The sequence below is a fragment of the Xyrauchen texanus genome, chromosome 6 (genome assembly GCF_025860055.1).
Source record: "Xyrauchen texanus isolate HMW12.3.18 chromosome 6, RBS_HiC_50CHRs, whole genome shotgun sequence".
NCBI lineage: Eukaryota > Metazoa > Chordata > Actinopteri > Cypriniformes > Catostomidae > Xyrauchen > Xyrauchen texanus.
This window is the reverse complement of record NC_068281.1, coordinates 37,032,374-37,056,772: the sequence shown is the minus strand read 5'-3', so window position 1 is coordinate 37,056,772 and position 24,399 is coordinate 37,032,374. Positions and strand designations below refer to the sequence as shown.

The 24,399-nt window shown below is 41.3% G+C and overlaps 1 protein-coding gene across 1 annotated transcript in view; it reads left to right on the top strand.

The window, feature by feature from the left end:
• Positions 1-23,463, top strand: part of LOC127644703 (BMP/retinoic acid-inducible neural-specific protein 3-like) — a 28,345-nt gene extending 4,882 nt beyond the window's left edge. Inside the window, exons 3-8 of the mRNA XM_052128026.1 lie at positions 9,204-9,394; positions 12,808-13,001; positions 19,664-19,769; positions 20,088-20,324; positions 21,261-21,483; positions 22,290-23,463. Coding sequence (XP_051983986.1) covers positions 9,204-9,394; positions 12,808-13,001; positions 19,664-19,769; positions 20,088-20,324; positions 21,261-21,483; positions 22,290-23,406 — 2,068 coding nt within the window. The 3' untranslated portion in view covers positions 23,407-23,463. The remainder of the gene's footprint in view (positions 1-9,203; positions 9,395-12,807; positions 13,002-19,663; positions 19,770-20,087; positions 20,325-21,260; positions 21,484-22,289) is intronic.
• The last annotated feature ends 936 nt before the right edge of the window (positions 23,464-24,399 follow it).

The following is a 24,399-nucleotide window of genomic DNA, read 5'->3' as shown; positions in this document are numbered from 1 at the left end:
GTTATAGCGTTAAATGGCCCCAGCCGCTTTATGCATGTCTGCACCTGCGTCAGCAGTTCACGTACACAGTTCAGCGCATCCAACACAACGACGAGTGAGTGAAAGACGGGGAACATGTTACTGTTGTAACCTCTGTTCCCTGATGGAGGGAACGAGGCGTTGTGTCCCCCCGGCCACGACGCTGTATGGTAACGGCCGAAACTTATTCTCAGCTCCTCAGTGCAAAACCTGAATGGACATATGCACTATTCCCTCCTTTTATAACCGTATGTCCAGGGGAGGGACATGCAAATTCTGTCTGCCAATTTCTCATTGGCCTTTTCTCAAGTTCAGAGGTAACCGAGGCTTTCAAGAAAGACCCCTAGTGTCGCTTCATTTGACACAAAGTCTCGTTCCCTCCATCAGAGAACGGAGGTCACAACAGTAACTTAGACGTTTTTAACACTCTTGTAGAGTGGAACACAGGGGATATTGCTGTGTACTGAGCTAAGATATTTTTCTGCTTTTCTTCAAATGTGTTCTGGTAAAGAAAAAAAGCCATACACACCTGGGATATCATGAGGGTGAGTAAATAATGAGAGAATTTTCATTTTTGGGTGAACTATCCATTTAAGCTAGTAGCGTTGCTACTTTTAGTTAACTCTCCACACTGCTGGAACCAAGAAGGCTGAAGAAGTTTACCAGTTTATTTCTATGGGGAAAACAACAATACAAATGCAGGTTTTGCATTTCAAATAAAGAAAGAAATACAAAGCTTTTTTTCTTCACCTGCAAATTTAATTGAATAAGCTGAGAAAAGACACTTCAGCAACAAGATGTGACAGTATATTTCTGCATATTTCCAAAGGAGTGTTTTTCTTTCTTAAAAATAGACAGATTTACTGGATAGTTCTCTTCTTTTCTACATATACAATAAAGGGTAACCAGGGTTACCATGCTTTTTTTCACCTGTGCTAAAACACATCATCAATAAATTACACATTGCTAATTGTATTTAGGGCCACCTTTACACAGAAAAGACAAACTCGTCCAAGCCCTAATAGTCTTAGAAATCAAAAATACACTTTCAAAATTAACAATGCATAATTAAATGAACCTCCACGTGTCACATGAAGCCATGTAGCCAGCAGATCACTTGGTTATTATTAGCTTCAGTTTCAACTTGATCTCAACTTCATTTCTGTCTCTGGTTTCCCCATATGATTACTAAACAGCTTGTGGTTTTTGATTATATGATGCCCTCAGGTTTGCACCCAGGCTCTCAGAGAGCTCTCCAAAAAAGGAGCGGCATGCCCTTTCTGGTCTGTCTGTGGTGATCAGTGGCTTAGGTGCTTAATGCTGATGCTCATCAGGCTCTTCATCTGACAATTACACCATCCCTCGTGGGGTTGATTGGTGATAATGACATCCTTTATTCCTTTCATGATTGTACTCTAGATTGGACTCTTCATGTGAGTGATTGGATTGGCTCCCATGAGTCCCTGTCACTTGTATCGAGACTTTGTGCTTAGATCCCTGCTTAGATCTCCAAAGACAGATTTCTTCTACCAAGGCTGTTTTCTCCAGTGTGGAGACTAATAGACTTGTAATGGATGAGGGGAAATAGGATGAAAATAATAAATATTGTTCCAACAGTGGTGCGTAGGAACCTGAGAAGAAGCATATTATTTTGCTTGCCATGCACTTTAATTGCTTGATGAATTATTACCACATGAGGCAAAAGGATCTCCTAAATATCTAATTTGGTGTTATTTATCAGAATGGTATTAAATTATATTAAATAATCATGGTCAATGTAGCAGAAATGCTTATTCGAGTAGTGACCCTGAAATAGTGAAGCATCCGTCTCGGTTACCTACGGAACCTCGGTTCTCTCTAGATGAGGGAACGAGTATTGTGTAAGCTAGCTTACGCTACGGGAAAGATTCATCTTTTCTGAGATATTGAAGCCAAAAAATTATCCTTAATTTTGTATCATTTGTCAACGCAGTGCAGCAACTGCAGACCTTGAGCGGGCTAGCTAGCGAGCTCATTGGTTGCTCTGCGGCAACTGCTGCAGCCTATAGACGAACTTGCGTGAACTCGCGCCCAATGAGAGGCGCCCGCGCGCTCACTGTCCCAAAGCCCGCCAGAATGGGCATGGCTAGGGTGCATATAAGCGCAGTTCGTAGGCTGGAAACCTGGTTTTCATTGAATGAAGCAAAAATCGCTCGTGGCGCGAGCACGGCCAGCTACGCAATACTCGTTCCCTCATCTAGAGAGAACCGAGGTTACGTAGGTAACCAAGACGTTCTCTTACGAGAGGTTCTCTCGTATTGCGTAAGCAAGCTTACGCTACGGGAACCCATTGTCAACGCCGTGTGCGCCAAGCATCCACTGCATGAGCCCCAGGGGGGTGGGGGGACCCGGGGGAGCCCTTGTGAGTGGGGAAATAATATTTGGCCGGCAAGAGTGCGGGTCAGTGTGTGTGTGATACATAAGCACATAGTGGGAAGGGAAAAACAGAGCAGCGGTGCCGGTCTGTGTGGAATGTGTCCCATTAGTGCAGCTCACCAGGGGAGCTGTAGCGTATTAAACCGCTAGTAGTTTTGCCTGCAGAGCGGGCACTTCCAGATTGTAAAATCTAAAAAAGGTGGAGGGGGAAGCCCAGCCCGCTGCCACACATATGTCCTGAATGGAAATCCCGCTGGACCATGCCCACGAGGAGGCCATGCCTCTGGTGGAGTGAGCCCTAATGTCTAACGGGCATGGCAGGTCTTTCGACGCGTACGCGGCAGCAATAGCGTCCACTATCCATCTAGACAGTGTCTGTTTCGAGGTGGTGAGACCCTTGGTGCGCCCTCCGAACGAAACGAAAAGCTGCTCAGCGCGTCTGAAAGAGGCGGAGCGCGCAGTATACAATCTCAGTGCTCTGACTGGGCAAAGGAGATTTGTGTCGGATGCTGGCAGAGCTGATCGGGAAATAATCTGTGCTCTGAAAGGAGTACCGATCACCTTGGGGACATAGCCGTGTCTAGGCTTTAAAATGACCTTGGAGTCACTTGGTCCAAACTCCATACACGCAGCGCTGACAGACAGCGCGTGAAGGTCTCCCACACGTTTAACTGATGACAGGGCAGTCAGAAAAACGGTTTTGAGTGAAAGGTATTTCAAATCCACGGATTCAAGCGGTTCGAAAGGGGGGGCTTTCATAGCTTCGAGAACTACAGAAAGATCCCAGATAGGAACCGATGGGGGGGCGCGGGGGGTTCATCCTTCTAGCTCCCCTGAGGAAGCGGATGACCAGCTCGTTTTTTTCCCCGTGACTGGCCGTGCAGGGGTTCGGCGAACGCCGCGACGGCCGCCACGTACACTTTGAGCGTGGATGGGGATCTGCCCTTATCCAACAGCTCTTGTAAAAACACGAGCAGTGACGACACCCCACATGTCCGTGGGTCCAGGTCTCTGTTGGTGCACCATTTTGAAAACACCGACCACTTGGACGCATAGAGTCTTCTCGTGGAAGGGGCTCTAGCATGTATGATAGTGTTCATTACTCCTTCTGGCAAAGCGACGGGTAGTCGTTGATCACCCACGCGTGCAGCGCCCAGCGCTCTGGGTGGGGATGCCAGATCGTGCCGCGAGCTTGAGAGAGGAGATCTGCTCTCACTGGGATGGGCCACGGGGCTGTCAGTGACAGCTGCGTAAGCTCCGGGAACCATGTCTGATTCTCCCAGCGTGGGGCTATGAGGAGCACCGAGTGACGCGTTTCCCTGATCCTCTGCATTACCTGTGGCAATAGCGAGACGGGAGGGAAGGCGTAAAGCGGGCGGTTGGGCCAGTCCTGGGCCAGCGCGTCCTCGCTTTTCGAGAAAAATACTGGGCAGTGAGAGTTCTCTTCTGACGCGAAGAGGTCTATCTCTGCTCTGCCGAATATTTGCCATAATTTCTGGACTGTTTGAGCGTGCAGAGACCATTCCCCTGGGGGAACATTGTCTCTGGACAGTCTGTCTGGGCCGTCGTTCAGGTGGCCTGGCACGTGCGTCGCCCTCAGCGAGCGCAGGTGGCCCTGGGACCAACTTAGTATGCGTTTTGTCAGATGGAAGAGGTTCCTGGATCTGACACCGCCCTGACGGTTTAGATAGGATACCACAGATCTGTTGTCCGAACGGACCAGGACGTGGTGACCCTGAATGACCGGGAGGAAGTGCACGAGCGCGTACTCGACCGCTATCATTTCCAGACAATTTATGTGAAGGAGCTTTTCCTGAACTGACCATAGGCCGAAAACCGGCGAGCCCTCGCAGACCGCGCCCCAACCCATGTTGGACGCGTCTGTCGAGATGACTTTTCGGCGAGATACAGCTCCCATCGTCACTCCCCGCTGATACCATTCGGCCACCGTCCAAGGCTGCAGAGCTGATATACAGGTCTGAGTCACTCTGATCGGCTGGCGGCCTGTGGCCCACGCCCGGCGAGACACGCGGGTGTTTAGCCAATGCTGAAGCGGGTGCATGCACAGTAAACACAGCTGAAGTACTGCTGCGGCTGAGGCCATGTAACCTAACACTCTCTGAAATTTTTTCAGAGGCGTGAGGCTGTTCATCTGAAAAGACGCGCGCCGTGTAGATAAGCGAGCCGTCATTGCCACAGAGTCTAGTTCTATTCCAAGGAAGGAAATTGCCTGACTGGGCTGTAGTGAGCTCTTGGTCCAATTGACTGCAAGACCCAGACTGTTCAGATGACTGAGGAGAACTGTCCTGTGAGACAGAAGCTCCGTATGTGACTGTGCCAAAATCAGCCAATCGTCCAAATAGTTCAGAATTCGCAAGCCCTGACTCCTCAGGGGTGCGAGTGCCGCATCCATGCACTTCGTGAAAGTATGGGGTGCTAAGGACAGGCCGAACGGAAGGACGGTGTATTGATAAACCTGACCGTCGAAGGCGAATCTCAAGAATGGCCTGTGACGGGGATTTATCTGAATCTGAAAATAGGCATCTTTCAGATCGAGAGAAATAAACCAGTCCCCCTGGCGCACATGCGCGAGGAGTTTCCTGATTGTAAGCATTTTGAACAGTCTTTTTGCAAGCACCTTGTTCAAAACCCTGAGATCTAATATTGGTCTGAGGCCACCGTGTTTCTTGGGGACAAGAAAATAACGGCTGTAAAACCCCGACTCGCTCAGTGAAGGCGGCACTCTCTCTATGGCCCTTTTGCACAGAAGGTTTGCTATTTTTGAACGAAGCATGCCTGCTTCCGTGTTCACAGTATTTTCGAGCCGCGCCCTGAAGCGGGGAGGGCGGCGATCGAACAGTAGCAAATAGCCCTGTTTTATTGTGCTTAACACCCATTTGCATATCCCTGGGATAGCTTCCCACGCTTTGAAGCGTAACGCTAGAGGGTGAATGGTGGCGCGAAGGGCGAGGTCCGTCGCGCTCCTTAGATCTGTAACAGCCTCTGGGTGCCTGCCTTTCTCATCCCATTCCCGAAGAAGGTCCGCTTGGAGGATCTGCAAGACGGCCATGGAATGCAGAGCAGATGCGGCTTGGCCGGCGGCGGAATAGGCGCGGCCAACACAGGCGGAAGTTTTTGCAGGCCTTAGACGGGAGCACTGGCTTAGACCGCCATCTCGCGGAGGGCGGGCAAAGGTGTGCTGCTACCGAATCCTCGACCGGGGGGATGGAAGAGTAGCCCTTCTCGGCGGCGCCGTCCACTGAAGCGAGAGAGGTGGAGACGTGGGATCGAATCCTGGCCGAGAGAGCGCTGCTCCACGATTTAGAGAGCTCGGCATGGAGTTCCGGCAGGAAGGGAGTGGTCCGGCCGCTGGCGCCAGCGGTGACGGCTTTGAAGAAAGCAGCCGTCGAGTCTGTTGGGAGCCTGCTCAGGGGGCGGTGACCACTCGAGCCCGAGGCGGTCGACGGCCTGTGTGAGGAGGCGTATCAGTTCCCCTTCGACTCCGGCGCGGGTCCTGCTGGATTCCTGGGCCGATGAGGAGGCTTGTGACCACTCCTCGCTGTCCGAAGCCATGATAGAACAGCAGCCCTTGTCCTCCGCCTCGCTCTCCGAGGTGGCAGCAGTGTGGCTGCTCGGCGGCAACTGCGCGTCCCGGGGGGGCGGGGAGGGTGAACGCGATGCTCGAGGGAGAGGCTCCGGCGATACAGTCGCTACTAAACCCTGTTCCGGCAGCCTTTGGGAGCGGCGCTTCTTCCGGCGCGGCGAAACAGAAGGCGGCGCGCCGGCTTCGGTCCTGAGCGCTTCGAGTCGAGCCCGCAGGGTCGACATCAGAAGCTCCTCGCAGAGGTCGCATCCGCCGTCAGCGAAGGCGAGCTCTGCATGCCCCAGTCCCAGGCAGAGAGCGCAGATGATGTGGCGGTCTCCGGTGCTGAGAGGGGTGCGGCATGAACCGCAGGTGCGAGGCATCTTTAAAAAGACGCTCGTGCTCTTTTGTGAAGTTCACTGAGGAACTAGTTTGCTTTAAAAAGGATACGTCGCCAGATGGCGTAGCTCGCAGGATGGCTGAAGGTGGCGGCGGCCGGCTTCTTCGAGCGCTATCCAAGCTTGCTTGATGCCCCTCGAACGGCGACGCAGCTTCTTGCAGTTTCAGAGATGCGAAGCGCTTCGCTGAAGAGATGAAAATCAGGGTTCCAGCCTACGAACTGCGCTTATATGCACCCTAGCCATGCCCATTCTGGCGGGCTTTGGGATAGTGAGTGCGCGGGCGCCTCTCATTGGGCGCGAGTTCACGCAAGTTCGTCTATAGGCTGCAGCAGTTGCCGCAGAGCAACCAATGAGCTCGCTAGCTAGCCCGCTCAAGGTCTGCAGTTGCTGCACTGCATTGACAAATGATACAAAATTAAGGATAATTTTTTGGCTTCAATATCTCAGAAAAGATGAATCTTTCCCGTAGCGTAAGCTAGCTTACGCAATACGAGAGAACCTCTCGTAAGAGAACTAAATATTTCTCATTTGTTTTGATTTAAATATAAAAAGTAAAATAAATCTTAATAAATACATAAAATCAAGTTCTGAGTAACTTTTGGACCCAACTGGATAACTATTTATATTTGAAAAGTTTCTCATCTTAATTTTACCGAAGCTCATTTATTCCACACAAGTGGGATGCTTTGTCTGAAGATCTATCATTGAGCTCTAGCTCCAGGGAAAGTAGCTAATTCTGTCAGACCTGATTGTAACAGAATATCAGATGACTGAATCTTTTAAACTGAGCTCTCTCGCTCTGTAGTGTTGGGTGTAAATGTACTAAATGTGAAAGTAGATTCTGTTGTCAACCCACAATACATATTTCTTAGTTTAGTGGGCATATGCATTTAAGTTTCCTTCCTTTAGTAGTGGAACATAAAAGGTTTGGAGAGATTGTTATCTTGTGTGAGGGCATGGGAAATGTCATGCACATTGTAGCAAATGAAAACCCTGTGTGCAACCTCAGCGTTTGATTAGAGCCGTTAAAGAAATAGTTCACCAAAAAAAAAGAAAAAAAAAATTAATTACTCACCCTGATGTCATTGTAAAACTCTAAGCAACTACCATAAAAGTAGTCGATATGACTCATGCACCGTATTCTAAGCATTCTTAAGCTGGAAAAAAGATTTGTGTGATGAACAGACCAAAATTGTAGTAATTACTCATTATCAAATCATTATGCAGCTCTCAAAACGTTTGATGACGTTTTGTCACAAGATACTCAAGAACCAATTAAGCTTTATGTTTTTGGTTTCCATCCTGTGTCATAGGTGCTATTTCTGACTTGAGAGCTGCATTCAGAAGACTTGGAATGAAGCACCCATTTAAATTTTATTGTGCTTTTATAGTGCTTTTTTATCCCTTTTGGTGCTCGACAGCCCATTTTCACTATGAACTGTTGTTTTATGAAAGAGAACTGCACGGAAAGGCTTCAAGCTTCTTGTTTAGTTTTCCATGGAAAAATAAATAAAAGGAATGTTCCGGGTTCATTATAAGTTAAGCTCAATCGACAGCATTTGTAGCATAATGTTGATGACCACAATCATTTATTTCAGCTCGTTCCTGCTTTTCTTTACAAAAAAAGCAAAAATGGAGGTTACAGTAAAGCACTTACAGTGGAAGTGAATGGGGACAATGAAAGTGAATGTGGCCTTATAGCCACATATAGCCTTGTAGCTTATAATTTTGTAAAAGCACTTGCATGAATTCTTCTGCCAAGCTTGTGTATTATTTGAGCTGTAAAATTGGCTTTCGTGCGTGTACGTGTTTTTAAAATGTAAATTGGTATTATTAGTTAGCTGCGACATAATGTATGATGCTCAAAGGCATAGGGTGTCTTGTTCATTGTGAAACTGTGTTTTCTTAATGGCATGAATCACTCTGAAGACCTAGACTTAAAATGCACGGCCCGTGGCTGTTGTTCACATTACATTTTCATGCAAACGAATTTGTAAAATGGCTTTACACAAACGGTTAGTAAGTGACTTTATCACACTAAAATCATGTTTACATGCATACAGTTTATGTCTTGTGACTATACTTTTGCAACAGTGAGTATTTTAACGATCAAAATTTGGCCCCCATTCAAGTGCCTCACTGGAACCTCAATATTTGCTTTTTTTTAAAGAAAAGGAGGGACGAGTCTAAATAAATTTTTGTGGAAATCAACATTATGCCACAAATGCTGTCGATTGAGCTTAACTTGTATTGAACCTAACATTCCTTTAATTTGGGTTTGGTGACATGATGGTGAATAAATAATGACAAATATTTCATTCTTGGGTGAATTATTTGTTCAAACAATGGTTTGGAAGTACAGCACTAACTTGAACAGCATAGAGGTTGTTCAAGGTACTGATGTACAGTTAGTAAATCATTGTTCGAAATGCACAGGCACCAAACAGAGTTTAAAAGGGGATCTTAACGGATTACATGACCAATTCTTTGTGGAAATATGCTCAGATTGTGCACCTGGCTCCCCATGGGGGCTCTTCAAGCCTCTACACAATGAAATACCACCTACCTTCCTGACAACACTGCTCAAGTCCAAAAGGAATTTTTGGAATGGAAGCAAACATCGAGAGGGAGAGACCTGGAGAGGAGCCAGATTAAGCTGATGCATGAGAGGCTGATATGAATGTGACTGTAATGAGTATTGTGAGGGCTAGGTGGGGACTTTCTGATTACTTGTGCTCTACAACAGGCTCATATGACATCTCATTTGAATTATTATGTACCTACAGGGAGTTCGGCCGATGGAAGGTCAACAGCCTTGCTGCAGAGAGGCTGGAAGGCAATGGGGTGGCCGTGCCCCTTGACCCTGACTTCATCCATAACATCAGGCTTCTGGGGAGAAGGCCAAGCCTGCAGAAACTAACTGACAACATCATTAAGAAATACGGGACACACTTCCTGCTCTCTGCCACTCTGGGAGGTAAGGGAACATTATTATGTGTGAGACAGTTATTATCCCTGCAAAATAGATTTTCATTCTTGTCCTGTTCCTGAGTTAGTAAGGACATCTTTATATAGTCTCAGTGGAGGTAACGTTGACACGACATTATACATTATTGAACACAGAGGTTAGTGTTGTCTACTTGATGTGTCAATCATTGTTTGGCTTCATGGATTATCTCAGTGTATTAGTACAATTTATTGTTAAAATACAACAATATACAACAGATTGTTTACACAAAGCTGCTTTAAGTGAGCATGAATCACATTTACTTGATACATGTTCCTGATGTTATTATGCACAATTCCTCTGTGCATGATTTTACAAAGAAAACAAAATGCTTGGCTTAAGCTTTTTCAGGCAAATTTAATCTGGGCCCCCCTAAAAATCTGTGACTGCAATCGGCTGCAAATCTATTAAATTGAAAGCTTTTTTTTTTTTTTGCTTTCTTTTCCCACACTCTTCTGCATTTTGTCATCAAATGGCCCTTTTCCACTGCACGTTACGGTTCGACTCGCCTCAAGTCTGAGTTTGCTTTTACACTACTGTTTAGTGCTGCCTCAATGTGAGTGAAATTATAGGCTGATTGTCATAGTTGCGCCGCCTCTACTGTCGCGACATCATCTTAAATGCGACACAAACATTACTGACCATAAACAATAAAACTTTCCCATTGTAAACTAAATAAAGTGAAGCTTTCGAGCTGAATATAGAATTTACGTAACAAAACGTACCATCCTCCATCGTGGCTGAGTCCAGGGCACTCATTTTGTATTGAAGCTACTTAGAAGGATCAATTAACATGGAATTTGTCTGGGAGCAAGAAAGTATTTTTCACCAAGAGTTGATGATGTCAGACTTTGCCTTTTTTTGTACAGTTTGATAGTCATGCACATCAGTTCACAAAATGATATAAATGCTTATGATGCTTAAACACTCTGCTAAAGATCTTAGTAAACACACAGATTTTAATCAATTATAATTAGACTTGTTTCGGTCATGAACAAAGTGCTTTATCAATGGTTAATGACTCAAAACACATAAAATATGTTCATTTGTTGCTGTTGCCACCTACTGGCATTATAGTGTGACTTACAAAAATGATGAACTAATCTTATTTTATTTTCATATACCTTTTATTTTATCAGGATATTCTCTGATCACAATCACTTATCCAAGCGATTTTCTCGTTTCAAGGAATTCAAAAGACTCAAGTCGAGTGTTAATGACAGAGAAACATCATCTGGAGTTATTTCACTCCACTAAATAATGACCAAGCTAAATGTAACGTTTATTGCAATGACAGATATTTGTGGAAAAAATTATTCATGTTCTATCATTTTTGTTAATAGATGGAAAAATAACACATTTTTCTTTAAATGGTTCTTTTAGCAGTTTCAGTTATCTGTATAACTTTACAAATGTGTTTATTATAGAAAATGCCAATATTCTGAATTAATATTAGCTGGCTATCTTGAATGATGTATACACACACACACACACACACACACACACACACACACACAAAGACCCCTAAGATTGAAATCCTAGAATTGACCATGGCATTCACCTACGAGTCAAAAAGCCTCCCCAATGTTGGTGCTAGTGGTGTATCAGAAGAGGAATAGACCACAACTCTGGCTCCATTCTGGCATGGCTCAATTCATGATTCAATTAAGCCCCAGAGGATAAAAGTAAGTACAGCTATAGATTTTGCTGGTTAAATATCCAGTTTCACTCAGAAATACTTCATATTATGGGGGTAAAATGGGTTGTGACTGGTGGTTCATGTGGAGTTTACAAACTACTTCAAAGGTACTTCAAAGAATATAACAAAAATATTATCATGGTACTAAATGTATATATACTGCAGGGTGATTCCACACTGAAAACCCTAATAATTTGACTTAAGTCAATTGTTTGAGTAAACTCATTCCCTCTATTGAATTGATTAATGGCATGTCCAAAACGTGTGAAATTAAGTTCACTTAACTTGGTGTTCATATAGAATGTACTTAACTGTTTAAGTTAATGTAACAAGATGCAACTCAGATATATTTTCATGTTGTTCTACTTAATAATTTATTGGATGGACACAAATTTAGGTTAAACACAGCTTAAATAAAGATGATTATAACCCCCAGCCACTGAGGGTTGCATCAGGAATGGCATCCGCCGTAAAACCTGTTCCAAATCAAATATGCGGATCAAGGATGGTCCGCTGTGGCGACTCCTAATGGGAGCAGCCGAAAGAAGAAGATAACTGATTGTGGGTCAGTCATTAAATACATTTCTCTACAGAAGTGCATATATTCCTGAACTTCAGTTGCACATGCACAAGGAAAACTGAGATCATGTTAACAGAGTCCAAGCTGAAGGGGACACAGATCACACTAATCTTGACATCACACAAAACAACAACTTTTTTTTGTTCAAATCAACATAGACAAAACAACAAAAGAGCTAAAACCTCTATGAATTATTTAAAAAACATATAAATGTGCCCATATGTTCCCATTGACCACAAGAATAATTAAATAATTCAAGTGCAAGGCATTGTGGGTATTCCCCATAGCCTCAATTTTGCATTCAATCAATTGAGGTCTTAACACTTAAAACCTTAAATCTATGGATTTTTAAGAACAATAAGTTAAAGGAACATGTATATTAGTAATATTAGCCCAAACTTGATTTTCAAGTAATTTTTTTATTAAAACATCTTGATTTTTCCAGTAATGACAACGCTAGGTTTACAGTGCATGGTGGTTTTTGTTACCTTTTTTGTTAGTGCCAAAGGTACAGCCCACTGTTAGAGACCTATGGCTCACCTTACGTGCTATAGCTTGAGCTGGTGGATAGGTGCATTACTTTCCCTGTCTGTTAAGCTGCTTTTCATAGGTTTCAGCTTTGAAAACTATTTCATGTGTTGATATACTGCACCGAGAAGTCTTTCAGTAATCTCTAATCTTTCATACCTTCCCTGCTGAGAGATTGTTTACACCTCTTCAAAAGGTATTTTCAGTCAATATTTCAGTCCATAAATATCACTCTTTTGTACCATGACTAAGGCTGAAATTCGAGATCATTTGAAGGTCTGGCTTATGCTCCACAGGACACCTTTTGACTCCAGCATTTTTTCTCTTGGATTTATTCTCTCCAAACAAACCTACCAGCTGAGTCAATTGATTTTCATTGGGTCTCTCTCACTCAGAGTTGAATGAATCTCTCATCTATACCATGCATGTAATGAGAGCTGACGTGTCAGATGGTGAAGACTGCCGTGGCGTTGCGGGCCCCTGACGGGCTGAGTTGCGGCAAGCTCATTCTGTAGATGATTAGGGTTAATTAGCTTCTCCAGCTGAGATGATCATTTTTGTCTGCCTTTTGATCAGGCGAGGAGTCCTTGACCATTTTCGTGGACAAAAGCAAGCTTAGCAGAGGTCAGCAGAATGGCGGTGTCTCCAACAGTACGGCTGATTCACTGACCCTTGAAGCCCTTCACCAACTGGCTGCATCCTATTTCATCGACAGAGACAGCACATTGCGGAAGCTCCATCACCTCCAGATTGCCTCCACTGCCATTAAGGTAAGACCCCACAAGAAGCGTCATTCCCATTCAACTGAGGGGCATGTGCCCCCTGCAATTTTTTGAGCAAAGTGGATTTGGAGTGCAACTTCTGAAAAAATGAAATGATTTAAATCTTAATGAGATTAATAATGTTTTATCTAAAAAACTGCATATAATAGAAAGCAACCATTCAATGTCTAAATTTGGTCAATCAAATTGAGTCACACACTCCCCCCGATTATATGCTTTAAAGGTAAAGTGTGTCATGCAAATAGTTCCTTTCAAAGGTCCATATCACCACCTAGAATCACAAAGAGTTCACCAGATAGGACTGAGTACATATCAATACAATCATATAAGATGCAAACATACAATTGATCCCATAACAGTACATGATTTCTGGTCCACTACCATCAGCAAACGGTATTGCAACCATGGCTGCATCTAAAACCAGGAATATGCTGCCTTCGGAGGCTGTATATGGAAGTTGGACGGCATCAAGGCATGTCCAAATCCAATGTTCGTGTCACATCTTGTCTACTGAGATACCTTCCTCCGATAGATTTTTGAAGGCAGCATAGATGTATCCTCACTGCCTATGAAATCCCACAATCCTATGTCCTGTTGCACAACAGCTGAACTGAAGGGGGGCGGCAAAAGAGGGCGTTGATAGCCAATTTGAGTATAAATGTAAGTTAATTCACTTTTTCCAACTTTTGATTCCATTTCTAGTGAGAAATTGGTATTGGTTAAGTTATCACCAAAATTCACTTGATTTTGTTCTAGATTATTAGACCAATGAAGCAGTCACGTTACCTTTAGTGGACACCAGATAGCAAAAATCATTTGCTGCTATCCTAGCAATGATGTGACATTATGCTGCCTGAGTAGCCTGTCCAAAAAAAAAAAAAACTCTGGAGGTACCTTTGTACGCAAACGCTGTCTGTTGAGTCATTGACTGATAGGACAGCTACCTTTGATTTCAGACTCAGTCAATGATAACTATTTTTTGATGAACACTACTCCCCCCTTCTGCTACTGGTCAGAAAAGATGTTGTCCTGCCATAAACTCATGCCCATTGGTTGGGCCATTGTTGCTATGTCGGGTTGGATGGAAAAATGCAAATGCAAAAGTAACTATTTTGTAAATATCCCAAACTGCTCAACTGCATGCATCAAAAGGGCATCATTGGTTAATAAGTTCAGTTCCAATTTTTATGGACATGCTGACATAATTTTTTTTTTAACTTTAAGTCTGGGGAAGGCTGTTTTCTGTTCTAACAATTCCCTGACCTCCCTGATGCTTTTGTGTATGAATTTGAGCAAATCCCAACAGCTTTTTTCCAATGCCTTGTGGAAAGCCTTTTTCAGAAGAGTGGAATCTATTATAGCAGAAAAGGGAAATATTAATGGCAATGATTTTTATTTAAATGTTCAACAAGCTAATATGGGTTTGGCTATACACATACTTTTGGTCATGTAATGTAGGCGTCTGCTGCCCCTAACCCTGTGGTAGTGACACAGGAAATTTTGTTTGAGATCCAACCTGAATTTATGTGAATAAAATTAATTAAACCTTGGAGGTGAGCTCATTATTCAATATGCAGTTATCAACAGAGTACTGCACCACTGCGTCTGCAGCTTTTTTGATACACTCTGCACTGATCTCATATGCTCAGTCTTTCTTTAGAGTTTCTGCCAAGTACAGCCTTTAAATATAAATCCATGCTTAAAGCATTGAAGTGCTTCTTATGTGAATGACCCAAAGTTTTCTAAATATCTCAGAGCAGTCATCAGTGAAGCAGGGTCTTAATCCCAGGCAGCAAATTTACATCCAAAAGCCATTTACAACTCGAAGTCACTGCTGCCACATTCAGTCATTTGTAATCTCAGTCAGACAAACTGTTTTGGGGTCCGTGCCTAGTTGCAAAGAGGATCCTGGGCTAAATTGCTATTAATGAGGACAAAGCGCCTGTCGGTGTTAGCCACAGCATAGATCACAATGATGGATCAACCTGGCTCTTCCATTTAGATTCCTTTCTGCACTGACTAATTCAACTCATTAGTTGCATCTAACATGAAGCGAGCTCTGAGGCAAGCAAACATATGAATGAAAGATACATGATAGGGTTACGAATGGTGTTAAATAGATTCTTCAGTGTTACACTTATGGATGAGAGGGTGAGAGGAGTATTAGACGGGTGTTTGAGGCCATACATTTGTGGTTTGATTAAGACGCACTGGTTCTGAATTTATGGGTCTCATTTGTTTAGCTGGGTCTTCAGCAGAGTCACAGATGGCATCAGTAACTGACCTCATTGCTTGTTTGAAGGATTAGCTGTCTCTACACTTATCCACTGTGTTAAATGTCTCTAGAAGAGCTCATTTGTCTGTGTGGAATATTAGTTGTTTAATGTTATAGTTGTTTAATGTATACCCTTAATTATAATTATTGATTATCTCAGCAGGTGTAACTCAGAGATAACTTGTTGTTTGAATTAGCTTTTTCATTTTCTTTTTTTTCACCCAGCCCTCACTCGGCCTTTGTATTAATCAAAGTAGTAAGAGTAGAGGCATTCAAGTTCCTTCAGAGCAAGTCAGTTCACTTGGTAACACCCCTGGGCATCCATTTTCTATGTAGGGAATAGGCATGCAAGTACAAGTCCTACTTGAATGGGGAAAGACTGTAATGAACATTATTTCAACAATATATTTCAAATCAGCAAAAACAAAAAAGGGGGGGAGGGGGGGGCAGTGTACTTTATATAAATATCAATCAATACAAATTTAATACATTTAATGAAATTATATTTAATATAATCTTTGTTATTTTATATTAATACATTTAAATCAAATTAGATTATTTACTATTATTCAAGTTGATCCAGCAAATGTGCATGTGTTTTCTAATGTAAACAAAAAAGTAATGTCTCTATCAAAAAGGTGATTGGTTGTTTTAACTGGTAGAAGTGACTTCCACTCCTAAAGCCCACCATATTAAGTATTACGATTTATCCATTAATTCTATCAATGAGTGACCACCTTCCCGTTATACTGTATTTGGAGGAATTAATTACACTGTCACTGCTCTTCCTTTCTTTTACCCAAGTCAGTTTAAAGCAAATGTGTAAAAGTTTTTGAATGTTAAAGTTCCTTCTCGTATCCCAGCTTAATATGTAAGGAATAATGTGAACAACTACTACTTCACATCGGGGTCCTGTTCGCCCTGTCAGAGTTTAGTTGGTGTTTATTTTGTATTTAATAACCATCTGACTTCTTATTACAAGACTACTTGCCAAATAAATGTATTAATTACTGCACATGAAACTAGGGTGACCACCTGTCCCACATTTTGCGGTGTCAAAAGGTGTCTTTGTTCGTATTATAAAGAATTGGAGAAAATATATACATGGTTAAAACCAGTTACAGGTGACCCTAAAAAAGGAGAGTGCAGGGTACGCCACCGAAGTTTCACGGACAGCTCTGCTGAAGCATTCCAGTGCCCCAAACATGACAGCTCTGATATCTTTGGCTTTGAGCATTCCTGTCACCAATGCGTTCGTGGAGAGGGTGTTTTCACTGATGACCGATGCGTGGACAGAGACAAGAAACTGAGCATCTGTGGACCTCATCAAAAGTGAACTCCTGGTGAACTCCTGGTGACTGTAGGAGTTCTACAGTCATAATGAATGAGAAGGCCCTACTCGAAGCAGCCAGATCAGACAAAATTTTTTTATTCAAGATGCACTAAATCCAGTAAGAACACATTTAATCTTTCTAGTCTTTAATAATGGAATTGATGTGCTAATTTGGAAATGTGCTTTTTAACAATTAGATTATTATTTTCACTTCATTATATTTACATATAATGTAAATATATATATATATATATATATATATATACATATACATATAAAGGTCTGAGCTGTTAAAATGAGTTTGTATCGTAGACCTTTTGCCAAACTGAGTGACGTTCTAAGCGACGTCATTAACATTTAACATCACTGCAAAAATACATCTAATATAAAATCAATATTTATTCACCTAGTACAATAATAGTACGTTATCTCTCCCTCGTGTCCTGCAAAATCAGGTCTGCTGACCTGCAACAGAGCAATAGACCCTACATGAAACATTGATTTGAGTTCAAATTATTTTATTAGCTTCCTTTTAAAGACCGCACAACCCTTTCATATATAATAACTTGGCCCCGCAGAGTAGCGTCACAAATATGTGTTTCTCCAACAGCCAATTATGTCACAAGTGCCAGATTTAAATTGACTTTCATGCCGACACAGATTGTGCTGGCAAGCATCTGTTATTTATATTCATTCAAACAGTAACTCATACAGTCTTTTAAACCACAGAATAAGTTTATTTTATATACACAAATCCAACCGATCACCAAAGTACCATGATAAAAAGTTTACAGCTCTAATACGCACAGTCAATACATCAACGTGATCTTCCTCTGATGTGTGCTGCCATTTGTTTACATTAGTAGTTATTGTCATTCATCAAACAAACAGCTACTCAAAGAGTCTTTTAGAGCACATAATGTTTAGTTTATGTAACAAACAGCCTAATTGTCACCAAAGTACCATGATAACAGTTCATAGCTTGTATATGTACAGCCATCATTTCTAAAGGTGATCTTCCCTTATAATACGATTGTTTCTGAAACAGACTGCCAAACTTTCACAAAAGTACCATAGTAACAGTTTAAAACTCACAGTGAAAACATGCTGATCAAGCATGATTATCCGATGCATATAGCCAAGTCTGTTTACATAAGCGCTTGTCACACGCACACGCACACACAAAATGTCTGAGATGTCAAAAAGTGCATTGGCAAACCGGACCGCTGATATAATTATTTTTTTACATGTATAAAAACGATATGAAACAAATACAGTACCAGCAGACATAACACATTTGTTCACATGTTTACTATATTATAAAAAGTATTTTATTTTTTTATGACAAGAAATTAAAAAATTATATAAAATAAATAAAACAAATACTCTACACTCTGCCCACCTCTACCAGTTGTGCCATGCCATGTGCAAAAATAACTCACTCCAGGGGGCACTGCAGGGGAATTTAGACCCTACTCATGAAAAGGTTATATGTGACCATGAGATGTCATACTGTAGATGACTGAAATCCATTTTTACTACCAAAGTGTTCCTAAGTCTGCAAAGAAAGATTTGAGCAGGTTTAAGCACTGTTTACCCAATGTCTGGATAAATGTTGTCTCAGTACTCTCCAAGAGAGATCAATATCTGTGCTTTTATGCCATAGAGAAGGATTGGAAAATGAAAAGTTACTGAGAGTGAATTAATTTCTTAATTTGCCTTCCGTAGTTGGAATACAAAGCATTTTATGAATTCAAATCAAACCTTTATAATTTACCATGTACAGAATATAATGATCTATCCTATTTATTTATTTGACATACAATTATATGCAGAATAAAACAAAAGGCTTATTGTTTTTTTTAAGGTCTTTCCAGTGACATTGAGTTGGCTCAGACTGCACAGAGATTTTTAGGGATTTAATGAATCTCCCTTCAACAGCATTAGCTGAAGCACAAGAGCCTGCTGTGGGTGTAATGAAGTTGCAATTTTATCTCTCCTCATCTCTCTCTCTCTCTCTATCACACTCTGCTGAATTCCTGCCATTGATGTGTTTGAGTACTTTTTTATAGATTTCTTTATTCCTAGATGATGAATTATCTCAGCTTTTACATTACTTTGCTGGATTTGTAATGCCCTTGTGTACAAAATACCTAATGCTATATACTAAAGTTGAGAAAAGAGAAAAGAGTTCAGGGAACAAAAAAAAAATGCAAAGACAATAATAATAATAAAGCATGTTAATTAAATACAGTGATGTTAACTTAATTAGTTTTGTGATAAATTAGGACCAGATGAAACAAACTCTTACATCATTAGACAAACAGCATACAGCTGCTTTAACAAGGGAAAATGTTTTTGTAAAAGTTTTGTATTTTTCTTATTACAGCAATTATTCATATTTAATTTTTGGATAGTGTTTCAAAATAGTGAAAGAATCAAGCACATGAAAGAAAATCTGGCAAAATTGGGATTTTATTTATTGATTTTTTATTTATTTATTTTATGATTTACATGCCTGGGAACAACGTAATAATGGAATGAATGGGAATTAATACAAACTTTAAAAGCCACGTCATTAAAAAAAACTTACATTTGACAGTGAATTCATTTAAATTCATTGGTCAAAATGTCTGTGAACCATGGTGTGGATTGTTTAAGGTGTGTACATATTTGATGTAAAAATACTTTCACCTGTCCCTGCTTAATATGCAGAGATGACTGTATAATCCATTTGTAGGCGGACTCCACTGAGTAACACTATTAAAATATTCCTCTAATTGTTTGAGCATCCCAACCAACCTTACACAGCAACACTGGCTCAACAAATAGTGTTTGTGTAGGGACTACCTGACCAATGTTCAGGAAACCTGTTTGACAATTTAGCCATTATTCTTGCAGTTCCACTTGGTGATGCTAGTGGCTGTTTGCCTTTTAAGATGGTTTAATTTAAACTCCTGTCCTATATTAGTAATTTACTAGTTAAATAGCCAACCATTTTATTAATCAATAAAAATGTGCAATTTTTTTCTCTCTTCCCAGGTAACTGAGACCAGGACCGGCCCTCTGGGCTGCAGTAACTATGACAACCTCGACTCTGTCAGTTCCGTTCTGGTTCACAGCCAGGAGAACAAAGTTCAGTTGCAAGGTAGATAAATACACAATCCCTGGTGGCTTCATGGTACCACACTTCCCCTCATCATGATGCTAATTCTAGAGCATCTTCAGAGGTTGTGGTTGTCTGAGGAGCCATGGTAGCTACATGATCAAAGCATTGATGCCAGCGTTGTCTAATTAGCTGGCTAATTATACACAAAACTTGAATGTTGATAGTTGACTGTACTTGCTAATTAGATTTAAGGATTTAGCAACTGACAAGAATGAGGCCCTAATGATTTTCAGCCAAGGAAAAACTGAGGAACGTATGGTCTGTTTCACACATTCCTTCCTATATTTCTTCTTCTAGGACTTCAGGCCATTCTGCCTAGTTATTTAAGAAGCAGTTTTGTTCAGGCTGCTTTAGGCTATATAGGCTGCAATGCTGAAGGCCAATTTGTGTGCAAAGACAATGACTGCTGGTGCAAATGCAGTAAGGAGTTTCCCCAGTGTAACTGCCCTGAGGCTGATATCCGCTCCCAGGAAAACTACCTGGAGCGCATGAGGGAGGCCTGGAGGCAGGACAACCAGGAATTTCAAGACTCAGGTGCCAAAACAATGAAAAGTTTCTCTCCCATCCATGACACTCTTGGTCCACCAGCTAGACCATCACCAAACCAGCACTTAGTAACCAGCAAAAAACATCCTGAACCAGCATAGAAATTTATGCTGGTTTAAGCTGGTCTTTTCAGCAATGTTCTAAGCAATGTGCAACCCCCAAGTGACTCAAATCTAGCTCTGTCCCAAAACCTAGTGAGCTAATTTCTGTCTGCTGCCTATATAGGATACTGCCTTATAAGGTAGCATCAAACCTGAAATGGAATCTCATAAGTAACTGAACTACATAGACCACAACTCTGCACACCTTGGTAAAATTTTAAATTTTTAATTAGATCATTAGATTTTATAACAGTAATTATTTTATTGAAATAAGTATAAAATATGAAATAAGTTTTTGAATGAAATAAGTATAATTATTCAATTAAGTTGAATTTCTTTCAACTTCTGAGCTTGTGGGAATGCATTTGGATTGCCTTAAAGGTTACAAGCAATGCAAATGTTGGCAGCTCAATTATTGTTAGATCTTGGAACTCAGCATTATTATGCTGCTAACCTTTCAGAAAAGCCTTTGCGTCAAAAGCACACATATACATTAAATTGTTATCTAGATAGCAGCTCACTAGGTTTTGGAACAGAGCTACTTATTCGTAATTCTCTGTCCTTGACATTGAAGATGTAATGGACAATTTATGTAGAACACATGTATTTATTATTAGTATAGGATTGGTGTATTTTACTACTTTTAATAATCTCTGATCGGATGCATTACATTGGTCTAAACAAGTAATTTTGGTTTCCTTCTAATTTGCTAAGAATATTAGGCTAATTAGCATCTAGTGTGCATAATTTATTGTGAATGACATCTAAATTTGAGAAATGTTAAAAAACAAGTTGTGTTAAGTCAGATCTCTTATTTCATCAGATGAGTTCCAGAGTTTCATGGGTAAATTACCAACACAGGGTGCTCTAAACTCATCAATCAGTCGGCAATTGTGGAGTGCAGATAGCGCTCTACAGCAACGCTACAGGCAGCTAGAGACCCGTGTCAGCCTCCTGCTCACCAAGACCCGTCGAACTGCTAACAAGCTCTTCAGCCTCAGCAAGAGATGCCGCTCACAGCCCAAAATAGTCTCTCTAAGGGAGAGGTAAAAATATTTATAGACATACATTAAACCTTTGGATCCCAAATTTGTTGTTGTATACAGTAATTATGCAAGTTATGCTAATGAAGCTACATGAAAAGCGGCACAGTTTTAACAATGTCTACAAGGAATTATGAATGTTTGGGCATCCTCTAACTCAGAAGTTGGGTTTGAGATAGCTGAGATTGATTATATTTTCGATTCCATCCTGTATGAAAGAAAAATGAAGATGTTTGCAGCTTCTCAGAATGCTCTCGTGAAAAAAAAAAGACTCAAGTAATCTTACATGTGTCTCCTCTGAGGTTTTAGGAGAAACATCTGGGACAGATGGTTACTGTTTATAGTTGATACATAAATTAAATATTTACAGTATAACTATGGTCTCCATAAAGTACACTAAGCTGTGAACGAATAACTCCTTTTGGATCTTAAAACCCCTAATATGCTCAATACCCTGCTCATTGTTTTCATTTGAAAGCACAATAGTTTTTCCTATACCGACCTCCAAATGAGCATAGAAGACTAATGACTAATCTATTGTTTAACCACCCACATTGGGCTTTGAGGCTATTGCTGCTCTAACAAATTACTTTTGTCCTACCATTGCTTTCAAAGGCAGATATTAGCAACCAAGGTTAGAAACAAATTAGCACCGTCACCAAACAAAGCTGTTTATTGGCAGTCAGTACATCATTCATCGTTTGTTGATAATGATTGCCTTTATGAGCTTTGCATTTATTTGCGTACATAACAATGCATAAAATCAGTCCATTGCTCACATTGTTTGTTCACTTACTTTTGGTTTTCAGGCCCTTGAGCTATTGGCTACAATTCACCCTCTCCATCCTGTACTGCAGTGAGAATAACCAACTGGGATTTTACGCAGAGGAATTACGGAGATGTGCCTGTCCGTATGAGAACCCCTCTTGCCAGGGTATAATCCCTTGCGAGGTGGGTGATGGGCCCCGTTGTGCTTCCTGCTCAATGGAAAACCGCACCCGCTGCTCCAGCTGCAACCCTGGTTATGTGCTCAGTCATGGTGTTTGTAAGAATGCTGTACCTAACCCCACAGACCACTACCTGGGGTTTGAGACAGACTTACAAGACCTGGAGCTACGCTTCCTACTGCAGCACCGAGATGGCCGCATTGCTACAAATGCCATTTTTGTCAGCAACGATGTGCGCCTCAACACTTGGTTTGACCCCTCCTGGAGGAAGAGGATGTTGTTAACATTAAAGAGTAACAAATATAAATCCAATCGTGTGCATATGCTCCTGGGCATCTCGTTGCAGATCTGTATGACCAAGAACTCCACCTTAGAACCTGCACTGTCTGTCTATGTCAATCCATTCGGTGGTAGTCATTCAGAGAGTTGGACCATGCCCATCAATCAAAATGGCTACCCAGACTGGGAGAAGACCAAGCTTGAAATTCCTTTGGACTGCTACAACTGGACCTTGACTTTAGGCAACCGATGGAAGAGCTTTTTTGAGACAGTCCACTTCTACTTGAGGAACCGGATTCGGACCGACATTTCTCATGGGAACGATACCATCTACTTTGAACCTCTAGAAGAAACGGATGCCACTCTGAACTTTGGATACATGAAAATCAACAATATGCAGTTGTTTGGTTACAGCATGCACTTTGACCCTGAGGCTATCCAGGACCTGATCCTTCAGTTGGACTATCCGTACACTCAGGGCTCTCAGGACTCAGCCCTGCTGCAACTAATGGAGATTCGATATCGGGTCAATAGACTATCTCCTCCTGGATCACAGCCATTAGATTTATTCTCCTGCCTACTTCGCCACAGGCTCAAACTCTCCAGCCCTGAGGTACAGAGAATACTTTCCACATTGCAAACTTTTAGTGCCAAACAGCCCTTCTACAAAGAGTACGAAGCAGCAAAACTTTGTAGTTAAAAAGCAAACCAATTTATTTTTGCCATTGATGTTTTTCTTTACTGACTGGAAAACTAATTTCATTGGATTTTCTTTTTTTAAATGAGGGGGGAGGGGTGGGGGGGTCAATTGTGGTTGGTGTTTGATATAAAATCATTAATGCTCATATACATATATTTGATGTCTTTAGTTAAAATGGTAGTTCAGATGAAAACATTTTGCACAGTCTTATCAATTCTGCCATGTCTTAAGAGTTAAATACATTTGGCAAAAAAATTAAGCTTGCTGATTGGGGCTGGCTGGCTCCCATCTCTGCAATAGAACATGTTGAGCATCTATTCAAAATTTAAAACACTCTCCTCCCTGTCTCATTTTTACAAGTGAATATCAGAGAGCGTGTCAAGAATGTGTCCTGGTTATATTTTACCTCATATTAAAAGAATGAAATAGGAAATTATATTTTGTTCTGTCTTTAATTAATGTTGATTTTTAGACTAAATTGTTGTATTACATGAAAGCTACTGAGAATCACCCATGAGAATAATTGGAATTACATTAACAAATAAATACCCTCAAGTGTTATTTTCTGTTTGTAACAGTAGAAAATTGGAATGGAATGTGGAAAGTGTGCTTAATTGTCAGGAAAATAATGTCACAATCCAATCCATACTCAATGGTCCAAAAACTTGCAAAATGTGAGTTGATATGTGACCTGGACATGTTTTTCTGGAATGAACTCTTACCCTACTTTGCATATTACCTTATAATCATGCAGTTTCCAATTACACAGTGACAAAAAATAATTCACCCTGATCAAAAAAGTATGAAGGCAGAAAACTAGTAATGACATTCAGGTGTGTATATGATATGCACATTTATTCAGATCTTTGATTAATTATATAAAGTTGCTAGAGAAAGTATGTAAACCCTAAGATTTAACTGATTCACTGAATAAATTGGACATCAAATCTGATCTGATCTTTAATTATGTCACAATTATCAATTTTATGGTGG